The following is a 12,029-nucleotide window of genomic DNA, read 5'->3' as shown; positions in this document are numbered from 1 at the left end:
AAAAGTTTCTATTCATCACCCAATGTGGTCATTAATGTGTCATTAAGTCTGTATTCACCACCAAATAGAAGTCATTAAATATTTGTATTCATCACCTAATGAGGGTCATTAATAATCTGTACTCTTCACCCAACAGAAGTCATTTAAAGTCTGTATTCACCATCCAATAGGGGCTCATTAAAAATCTGTATTCATCACTCAGTAGGGGTCATTAAAGTCTGTACCCACCACCAAACAGGGTCATAAAAAATTTGTCCTTACCACCAAACAGGGTCACAAAACTTTCTATTCATCATCCATAGGGAGTCATTAAATGTCCGTACTCACCACCAAATAGGAGTCATTAAGAATCTGTATTCATCACCTAATGGGGGTCATTAAGAGTTTGTATTCATCACCTAATGGGGGTCATTAATAGTCTGCATCCAACCCCAAATGGTGGTCATTCAGAGTTTGTACTAGTAATCACCCTTTGGGGGTCATAAATAGTCTACATTCAACCCCAAACAGTGGCCTTGAAAATCTGCCCCCTATGGGGGTCATAAATGGTTTGCATTCAACCCCAAACAGTGGCCATTAAAATTCAGCATTCATAACCAAATAAGAGGGGCATTAAGAGCTCAAGGTTCTGAACTCAAAAACTACAATTCGTGTTCACGAATCGACCAAAATCTACCCATGCCAAATTTAGTTCACGAAAAACCTAGGACATTTTTTGACGTTTTCAATCTGATGTAAATTTGATGGACACAGTTCATCGAGTATGGCATTAGCTTGAGGTCTTCAAGCGATATAATACCGTGATTCTGTTTTTCAAGAATCATAAGTTTTATGTATATTAAAGTCCTTGCAATGTGAGGCAGTTTTGTGACTGTATTTAGCATTATATTCTTAAGGTAAAATAAATTTACATAGAGTTATGCATCCCATCGAGTTTTGTTAAACCTGAATCGAGAGAGAAAAGACTAATAAAAGTATAAATATTGAAGATGGTTAATAATTTTGCACTCAAAAAACTGATTCTAGTGGGCAATACTGTGATCAATATCGAAAGCTCATTTTTAATGTTAACATTATGTGTGTATAGATATCTCTGGAACAACTTGTTTAATCAAAAGTTATCCATATATCGCAAGCTGTTGTGGGGAAGAGGCCCTAGTAAGAATTTTTAATTGTTTATATTGGATGTTAAACTTACATTTATTGGCGTGGTTCCGAATATCAGAGTATTCTGGAGACGCAAATCGAACTCCGGTGCGATAACTGATTCCCCTTTGATAATCATTGCGAACTCTGAGGAGAAGCCTACGAGAGTTGAACTAAATTGAATGTACAAGTTAAGTATACTTTAGTTTAACCAGACCACTGAGTTGATTAACAGCTCTCCTTGGGCTGGCCCGAAGGATTAGATTTATTTGACTTGGCTAAGAACCAATTGGTTACCTAGCAACGGGACCTGCAGCTTATTGTGGAATCCGAACCACATTATAACAAGAAATGAATTTCTCTCACCAGAAATAAATTTCTCTGATTCTTCATTGGCCGGTCGGAGAATCGAACGCGGGCCCAGCAGAGTGCTAGCCGAGAATGATACCAACCCGTCCAATGAGGAACTATTGATTGTACAATTTAAGTCAAAGGCCAAGCACCGGGACCTATGAGGCCATTCAGGCTGAAACGGAAATTGACAGTAAAAGGTTTGAAAGGTGTAACAGGAGACGGCGGAAAGTAAGAGGGAAGAAAGGTAATATGAATGGAGTTACAGTAAAAGGAATGAAAGGGGTTGCAGCTAGGGGCCTAAAGAAGGCACGCTGCAAAGACCCTTAAGTAATGCCTACAGTGCACCGCATGAGATGCACTGACGGCACTACGCCCCTACGGGGGGTGCCTACGAGACGATCGAACATATTTTCCCTGATTACATCGGGGATAAATAAATAAATAGATCGCATTTGAAGCCAGTAGGTCAAGTTTATCTTTATATTTGAAGAGAGACCCGATTGTCGGGGGATTTGTGGTTACTGCTTGGCGTTTTAGGGCAGGGGCGTGTTGATGTGTTACCTTGACTGTGTTGGGCCGAGACTTTCAATATGGCCGCCCAAGGTCACACGCTCGGCGGGGAGATCGCCACTTCACGTGACGCTCCATGTTGAGTGGTCCTTAACCAGGGGTGCTCACACCCCTAGGGGGTGCGAAGTCGGTTCCTAAGGGGTGCGAGGATGCCTATGAATAATTAAAGCAAAATATGTTTTTATATGCGCATGTTATTTTTTCTGCAAAGAAAATAAAAAATAAATTAAACTAAAATAAAATAATTAAATAATAATAATACTAATAATAACAGATTCTGCAGATGACACTTAATAATTGCAAAAATACAGGTTACGTATACTTGCTGTAGCACCGAAGTTTTCCTATCTTGGGGACAGAAGGCAAACCTCCTTGCAATCATGTTGCCAGCTGCGCATAGTTTTCGACGCCTCTGTTCTATGTCTGCCGTACCTTTGAGGTTGATTTTCATTTCTTAAAAATTTTGACTCACGAAGGAAATAACAGTTTACGTTCACCTGAATTCGAATGTTTTAATTTCCTTCAAATGATACGTTCTGAAGATGGATTTTATCGTCGTAAAAACGCCTAAATGGCAGCTCAGGGGCCAAGCCCCAGCAGCAAGCACACGACCAATGCTATCAACCAAGACCAGAGCATAGTATATATAACCAGTTTCATTTTACGCAGTCAATTATAGGCATCTTTCCTCAACACAAGGTAGTGTCTCTGTGAGTCTGCGCCTGCGTGTGTACAAGACTTAACTGATTCCTCTAGCAACGATGAACTTGGTAAGATACCACTGATATATTTATTTGATCTCGTACTGACTTTTGATCAACAATAGTTTCCGTAAGCTTCCTCCTTTAGTTACACAGGATTTCCTGGTTGATTGTTATAATTTTTCGACTATCTTTAAGATTGAGGATCGCATTAATATATTTTTGAAATATTTAAAAGATAATGTTATTAACAACGATAAATACCAGTCTCTGTACAGCACGGGGGCATCTTATGGCATCTTGTCAGGTCTTCTTAAAATACACAAGGAGGGTGCTCCTGTCAGACATATCTTGACCTCGCATGACCCCCCGATTTACAAAGTGGCTAAGTTCTTGGAGCCTCTTCTTGCCCCTCTTACATCAAATAACCACAGTCCAGATAACTCCACCAGCTTGAAAAAAAGCAGTTTTATGTCAGGATCCCGATTTGTTTGCGGTTAGCGTGGATGTCGTACCACACCACCACCCCCTGTTTTACCGAAGGCATATTGGCGATACCTTCTTGCTTTTCAGAAGCCGGGGCGATGCAGATAGGTTTTTAGAGCGTGTTAATGGTATACATCAAAATATAAAGTTTGCCATTGAATATGAAAATAATAACAAGCTATCCTTTTCAGACGTTTTAGTTTTGAGGAATAATGATCGTTTCAATACCACGATTTTTAGAAAAAACGCGTTTACGGGTCTGGGATTTAATTTTTACAGTCGTTTTTTTTTTTATTTTAAGTTCAATTCATTATCGACCCTATTACGTAGGGCTTTAAGTTCAGCTTCTAACTGGATCTCTTTCCATGAGGAAATAATATATCTCCAAAAGTATTTTGCTGATAACTGCTTCCCGTCCAAGCTTTTCTTTAGGAACGTTAACAAATTTTTAAACAAAGTTTTCATGCCAAAATTCGCTGCGCCCACTATTCCAAAACTACCATTTTTTGCCACCCTTCCACTAATACATAAAAACTCTTTTTCTGAAGAATTATACAAAATCATCAATCGCCATATTCCAGCTATTAATCTAAAGCTAATACCAAGAAGCCTTTTAACGACTGGATATCTATTTCGACACAAAGATAAACTAAGCCCACTAATGACCTCCGGTGTAATATACAAATTCACTTGCCCAGATGTGACCTTGGGGCGTATGTCGGTCGCGCACTGAGGTTGCTCAAGGTGAGAATAGATTCTCATCGTGGTGTCAGCTACAGAACAAGGGCCTAAACTATCGAACCCTGAATTCTCTAGCATACGAGACCGTGTGCTTCAATGTAAACAGAAAATAAAACATGGTGCTTTTGAAGTATTGGGAGGTAGAGCCTCGCATGACCAGCTTCTGACGGTTCTAGAATCATTACTGATTAAACGGATTGTTCCGCAGTTCAACTCCCCGTCCCGTGTCACTCGACTGTCTGTCTCCCTGAAATACAGGTACGCCTCCTATTCTGTGTTGCGGCGCTTGTTTTTAATCATTTTACAACAACTGTATTTTTTTTTATTCCCGTTCTTGTCCGCGTCATTTTAATGAGTATCGATTTGTTTATTTTTTTAGCCTTGAAAATGGGACTTGTGGTCCGGAAACGTCGGCAACTAATGACGTCATATCAATATGCCTGTTCCTCTTTCTATTCGGATATATATATATATATATATATATATATATATATATATATATATATATATATATATATATATATATATATACATTATATATTATTATGTATATATATAGGCTATATGTGTATATATGTACATACAGTATATATGTGTATGTACATAAGTTAAGTATATCTTAGTTTAACCAGACCACTGAGCTGAATAACAGCTCTCCTAGGGCTGGCCCGAAGGATTAGATTTATTTGACGTGGCTAAGAACCAACTGGTTACCCAGCAACGGGACCTACAGCTTACTGTGGAATCCGAACCACATAGCGAGAAATGAATTTCTATCGCCAGAAATAAATTCCTCTTATTCTTCATTGGCCGGTCAATAAATATACTGTATGTATGTATGTATGTATGTATGTATGTATGTATGTATGTATGTATGTATGTATGTATGTATGTGTGTATATATATATATATATATATATATATATATATATATATACAGGATCTTAATCTTTTGAACTTAGAGAGAGAGAGAGAGAGAGAGAGAGAGAGAGAGAGAGAGAGAGAGAGAGAGAGAGAGAGAAGCATATTTCTTCCAGCTCCACACATTTCCTGACACTAGCTTCAGCAGCAATCCTTTTATTGTTTTCCGAACACAAAAATTCCACGATCAGAAAATCATTCGAGGAGGGTTTAGGAAAACCTCAAAATCAGGCTCCGGAGGCGCCCAGGTAAACAAAAGAAGGGGTGAATATATACACGAAACGGGAGATGACGTCAATAAAAACTTTTTGTTTTCATCATTTAAAACCAGTCGTGAAGATCGCGCGCGCACACACACACACACACACACACACACACATATATACATACATATATATATATATATATATATATATATATATATATATATATATATATATATATATATATATATATATATATATATATATATATAATTTTCTGACTCACATCAGGATCAGAACCCAGGTCTTTCAATTGAAAGACCTGGGTTCGATCCTGATGTGAGTCAGAAATTTATTTCTGTCCCACACGTGATTATGTGTTGATTATATATATATATATATATATATATATACATATGTACATATGTGTTTATATAGATATATATATTTATTTATATAGACATATACATGTATATATATGTATATATATATATACATTTTTACAATCACTTCAATTTAACCCATCCTCCATTATACTGCTATTTAACACTGACTCCAAAGCATTCAAATGTACGATTCTCTCCCTACGCTAATCTTGTTCAGTATCCCTGTAAGCTTTTAAAATCCAAGGTCAAGACCTTTTACTATCATATGTCCCTAAATTGTTTAAACGTCCTTCGGCGCGATCGAGTTCTCTGTACAGCAGCTACAGAGTATAATCAAGGCCACCGAAAATAAATCTATCTTTCGGTGGTCTCGGTATAATGTTGTATGCGCCTCGGCCCATGAAACGTTAACCACGGCCCTGTGGTGGCCTATCCTATATCGTTGCCAGAAGAACGATCATGGTTAAATTTAACCTTCAATAAAATAAAAACTACTGAGGCTAGAGGGCTGCAATTTGGTATGTTTGATGATTGGAGGGTGGATGATCAACATACCAATTTGCAGCCCTCTAGCCTAAGTAGTTTTCAAGATCTGAGGCCGGACAGAAGAAAGTGCGGACAGAATAAAGTGCGGACAGAATAAAGTGCGGACGGACAGACAAAGCCATGCCATCACAATAGTTTTCTTTTACAGAAAATATAAAAAAACCTTTTTAAAGTACCTTAAATTAGTGAATACCTCTAGTGCAATTCATGCATTACATTTGTCCTGACTAAACTGCCCGTCAATCCTATGCAAAATTCAGATTACATCAACGAAAAACCCTCTAATTTCGCCGCCATCCTCGAAAATCAAAATAGGATTTATTATACGTCTTGAAAAATCACATTCGCTCTTAAAAACTATTAGGATTTATTTATAAATCTTGAAGTCACACTAGCTCTTAAAAACTACGTCATCACAAAAGCTCTTCAACAGAGAACTTGCAGTAGTAACGTTAAAATAGCTAAGATGTCAATTTCCCATTCCAGGTCTTGGTAACATCTGTGCTTTGCTGCCTCCTTCTGGGCTGGGCTGCGTCCTTTCCAGAGCCGGCCCCAGCGGCTCTGCCAAGCCCTCTTCCAGAGCCCACCCCAGTCCCCGATCCTCAGTGGGGATATGGCAGACCTTACCGAGTACTTAGGGGCTACGGCGGATTCAGACCTTACCGAGTACTTAGGGGCTACGGCGGATACAGACCTTACCGAGTACTTGGGGGCTACGGCGGATTCAGACCTTACCGAGTATTTGGTTCTTCTGGGGATACGGGAAATCACGTGCCTCAGATCCATCACGTGCCTCATCAACCGCCTGAGATCCCTCACGTGCCTCAGACCCATCACGTGCCTCATGTGCCCCAGATCCCTCACGTGCCTCACGTTGACACCGGTCACCATCACCATCACCATTAAAAACTTGTATTTATCACCTAACGGCGGCCATTAAGAGTCCGCACTCACCAACAAACAGGGGCCATTATGAGTTTGTAATCATCACCAAACGGGGGTCATTTGGAGTCCACTCAACAAACAGGGGCCACTTTGACTTTCTATTCGTCACCCAATGGGGGTCATTTTATTCTGTACTCACCAACAAACTGTGGTCCTTATGAAGTTTCTATTCATCACCTAACGGGGGTCATTTGGAGATCGTACTCACCACCAAACAGGGGTCATTAGAAGTTTCTATTCATTACCTAACGGGGTCATTAAGAGTCACCACTCACCACCAAACATGGTCATATATATATATATATATATTTTTGACTCACATATAGGATATATATAGGTATTTATATATTGAAAGACCTGGGTTATATATGATATGAGTCATATAATTTATTTCTGTCCTCACATCGTGATTGTGTCCAGGTTTTCAATTAAATATATATATATATATATAAATATTATATATATATATATTATATGTTATTATATATATATATATATATATATATATATATATATACATATATATATATGTGTTCATATAGATATATATTTATTTATATAGACATATACATATATATATATATGTGTATATATATAGATATATATATATATTTATATATATAGACATATACATATATATATATATATATATACATTTTTACAATCACTTCAATTTAACCCATCCTCCATTATACTGCTATTTAACACTGACTCCAAAGCATTCAAATGTACGATTCTCTCCCTACGCTAATCTTGTTCGGTATCCTTGTAAGCTTTTAAAATCCAAGGTCAAGACCTTTAAGAATTTCGAGAAGACTTATAACAGTCCATTTTACTATCATATATCCCTAAATTGTTTAGACGTCCTTGGGCGCGATCGAGTTCTCTGTACAGCCGCTACAGAGTATAACCTTTCGGTGGTCTCGGTATAATGTTGTATGCGCCTCGGCCCATGAAACGTTAACCACGGCCCTGTGGTGGCCTATCCTATATCGTTGCCAGAAGAACGATCATGGTTAAATTTAACCTTCAATAAAATAAAAACTACTGAGGCTAGAGGGCTGCAATTTGGTATGTTTGATGATTGGAGGGTGGATGATCAACATACCAATTTGCAGCCCTCTAGCCTAAGTAGTTTTTAAGATCTGAGGGCGGACAGAGAAAGTGCTGACAGAAGAAAGTGCGGACAGAATAAAGTGCGGAACGGACAGACAAAGCCATGCCATCACAATAGTTTTCTTTTACAGAAAACTAAAACAAAAAATATTAAAAAAAACTGCCCGACAATCCTATGCAAAATTCAGATTTACATCAACGAAAAACCTCTAATTTCGCCGCCATCCTCGAAAATCAAAATAGGATTTATTATAAGTCTTGAAAAATCACATTCGCTCTTAAAAACTATTAGGATTCATCGATAAATCTCGAAAAGTCACATTAGCTCTTAAAAACTATTAGGATTTATCGATAAATCTTGAAAAGTCACACTAGCTCTTAAAAACTACGTCATCACAAAAGCTCTTCAACAGAAACCTTGCAGTAGTAACGTTAAAATAGCTAAGATGTCAATTTCCCATTCCAGATCTTGGTAACACCTGTGCTTTGCTGCCTCCTTCTGGGCTGGGCTGCGTCCTTTCCAGAGCCGGCCCCAGCGGCTCTGCCAAGCCCTCTTCCAGAGCCCGCCCCAGTCCCCGATCCTCAGTGGGGATATGGCAGACCTTACCGAGTACTTAGGGGCTACAGCGGATTCAGACCTTACCGAGTACTTGGGGGCTACGGCGGATTCAGACCTTACCGAGTACTTGGGGGCTACGGCGGATTCAGACCTTACCGAGTACTTGGGGGCTACGGCGGATTCAGACCTTTCCGAGTGTTTGGGGATTCAGGTTCTTCTGGGGATACGGAAAATCACGTGCCTGAGATCCATCACGTGCCTGACATCCATCACGTGCCTGACACCCCTCACGTGCCTGACACCCCTCACGTGCCTGACATCCCTCACGTGCCTGACATCCCTCACGTGCCTGACACCCCTCACGTGCCTCATGCTGACACCGATCACCATCACCATTAAAAACTTGTATTTATCACCTAACGGCGGCCATTAAGAGTCCGCACTCACCAACAAACAGGGGCCATTATGAGTTTGTATTCACCACCAAACGGGGGTCATTTAGAGTCCGTACTCACCAACAAACAGGGGTCATTGGAAGTTTCTATTCATCACCCAATGGGGGTCATTTGGAGTCTGTACTCACCATCGTACTGTGGTCCTTATGAGTTCCAATCATCACCTAATGGGGGTCATTTGGAGATCGTACTCACCACCAAACAGGGGCCATTAGAAGTTTCTATTCATTACCTAACGGGGTCATTAAGAGACCACTCACCACCAAACATGGTCATTAAAAGTTTGTACTCACTAACAAACAGGGTCATTCTAAGTTTGTACTCTCCACCAAACAGGGTCATTAAAAGTTTGTACTCACTAACAAACAGGGTCATTCTAAGTTTGTACTCTCCACCAAACAGGGTCATTCTAAGTTTGTACTCACTAACAAACAGGGTCATTCTAAGTTTGTACTCTCCACCAAACAGGGTCATTAAAAGTTTGTACTCATCACCAAACCCGGTCATTAAACGTTTGTACTCACCACCAAACAGGGTCATTAAAAGTTTGTACTCACCACCAAACAAAGTCATTATTACTTTCTATTCATCGTCAAGAGTCTGTAACAAACCCTGAATGGTGGTCATTAAGAGTTTGCATTCATAACCAAATAAGCAGGGCATTAACACTTTTTAAGAATCTGTACTCACGACAACTACAATCGTGGTCACCAACCCACCAAAATCTGTCCATGCCAAAGTTAGTTCACAAAAATGTTAATTATTTTTTGACGTTTTCAATCAGACCAAAACTATATTGATTCAGTTTATTGAGTATAGCATTAGCTTGAGGTATGCAAGCGATTCTGCTTCTAAGAACCATAAATTTTATGTATACGCAAGCACTTAATCCAGTTTTGCGATTTTGGTTAGCGTTATATTCCTATGGTAAAATAAATCTAATTAAGAGTTATACATCCCACTGAGTTTTAATAGACCTGGATCGAGAGGGAAAAGACTAAAATAAGCATCACGAAAATTCAAATGAATATTAAAGATGGTTAATGATTCGGCAGTAAAAAAAAATGGATTCCTGTAGATCAACAGTGTGAGTCAAGTGAAAAAGCTAATTTTAATATTAAGATTATATATATAATATATAAACACAAACACGCACACATAAGGTGTATACATATATAACATTATATATATACACATACATACATATACATATATATATATAATTAACTGTATATAATATACACACTCTACAACCTGTAAAGAACCTGTATAGAAAATAGAGCTGGTTTCACCAGAGTGTCCACTGAATCCTCACGTACACTCTATATCAGTGGTTCTCAACCTTTTATTACCACGCCCCCTCTAAGAGCTGGTCCTTCCTATCTATCAGAAAAATTCCTCCCAGATTAAGTAAGGGGTTTGAGGGATTGGGATAAATAATTTTTAATAGCGAGTCTAGCTAGAATGGTAGACTAAAGGAATCTAACGTTAAAAGGCGATACTTTTCATTTTTTTATAAACTTCTGAATATTAGCTCCTCACTCTTGTTAAGAAAATAACGAATATAATTCTAGAATTTATAAATTTTCCTGATTTGAGAAAATATCTAAAGTATATGTTTTAATTCACGTCATGTAGGTCATACATCGTCTGAAGTATAAATGACGGGATAAATCTGATTTAAAAGTCTTTATGTTCACAAGACTAAGTTTTTTAAGGAAATTAGATTTCTCAGGAAAGAATGATGTTTCCAAAGGTACCGACCAAGGGTCGTTCTCTCCCAATGGATTTAAAACCTTTCTGTTCTCAGAAAAAAACATGTAAAAAAAGCGCCGGAGTTTCTTTGGCGCAATCGAGTTTTTTGTTCAGCGCATAATGCTGCATGAAACTCTCTGCCGCGGCCCGGTGGTGGCCTGTGTCGTTAGCACCTATAGCGGTGCCACAATCACGATCAACGGCTAACCTTAACCTTAAATAAAACCAAAACTACTGAGGCTAGAAAGATGCAATTTGGTATGTTTGATGACTGGAGGGTGGATGATCAACATACCAATTTGCAGCCCTCTAGCCTCAGTAGTTTTTCAGAAAACTAAAACGTTTAAAATTTCCCACCTTCGTTTTAAATCAAACGCCTTTCGCTCGCACTGACTTTCTTGTATAAAGCTTAATCATTTCCTTGATTAGAAAATTATCTTATTCAGTGTATAATTCAGCTTGCAACACTGCAAAATATGTGATAAAATACAATGCATAAGATCATTTTATTCATGATTTTATGCACAAGTGCCTTTTAAACATATATGAGTGACACCGTGAAAAACGACCTTCCTTACAGTTGGTGCCTGCAATATCATACACTAACCAACTGCCTAATATTTATTTATTTATTTGTTGTTATTATTATTATTATTATTATTATCATTATTATTAAGAAGATGAACCTTAACCAACTGCCTACTAATATGGAACAAGCCCAAAGAGGCCACTGACTTGAAATTCAAGCTTCCAGAGAATATGGTGTTCATTGGAAATACAGAAAGAGGTAACTTATAAAAGAGATCAATAGTTACAAATATAAATAACTTATAAAGCACAAGGTTGTGGCCTCTGTTGTTCGTACCTACAGCGCCGCCAGAAGTACGATTATCGCTAACTTTAACCTCAAATAAAATTTTTTTAAAAAACTACTGAGGCTACAGGGCTGCAATTTGGAAAGTTTGGTGATTGGAGGGTGGATGATCAACATACCAGGTTGCAGCCCTCTGGCCTCAGTAGTTTTTAAGATCTGAGGGCGGACGGACAGACGAAGCCGGCGCAATAGTTTTCTTTTACGGAAAACTAAAACGCATGCAGTTGCTACTAAAAGTTGGAGACCTTCCGGGATTGCACAGAATTTACCT

The 12,029-nt window shown here is 38.5% G+C and overlaps 2 protein-coding genes across 3 annotated transcripts in view; both read left to right on the top strand.

The window, feature by feature from the left end:
* The window catches only part of LOC136833874 (uncharacterized), a 2,194-nt gene extending 2,165 nt beyond the window's left edge, over nt 1–29 (top strand). Inside the window, exon 2 of the mRNA XM_067096172.1 lies at nt 1–29. This exon is cut by the window's left edge and continues 592 nt beyond it. The gene's annotated coding sequence lies outside the window, so the exon portion shown is untranslated.
* Nucleotides 30–2,679: 2,650 nt separating this feature from the next.
* LOC136833983 (uncharacterized) lies at nt 2,680–10,085 on the top strand. Of its 2 annotated transcripts, none has more exons than XM_067096253.1 (2): nt 2,680–2,840; nt 8,582–10,085. In XM_067096253.1, the coding sequence occupies exons 1-2, from the start codon at nt 2,832–2,834 to the stop codon at nt 9,071–9,073; spliced, it is 501 nt and encodes a 166-aa protein (XP_066952354.1). In that variant the 5' UTR covers nt 2,680–2,831; the 3' UTR covers nt 9,074–10,085. The 2 variants fall into 2 exon arrangements, with proteins under 2 accessions (XP_066952354.1, XP_066952355.1); XM_067096254.1 differs by lacking the exon at nt 8,582–10,085 and adding an exon at nt 6,541–7,062 and having other exon boundaries at nt 2,697–2,840.
* The last annotated feature ends 1,944 nt before the right edge of the window (nt 10,086–12,029 follow it).

Source organism: Macrobrachium rosenbergii, chromosome 52 (assembly GCF_040412425.1).
Source record: "Macrobrachium rosenbergii isolate ZJJX-2024 chromosome 52, ASM4041242v1, whole genome shotgun sequence".
In the NCBI taxonomy this organism is placed as follows: domain Eukaryota; kingdom Metazoa; phylum Arthropoda; class Malacostraca; order Decapoda; family Palaemonidae; genus Macrobrachium; species Macrobrachium rosenbergii.
This window is presented reverse-complemented; position numbering and strand designations above follow the sequence as displayed.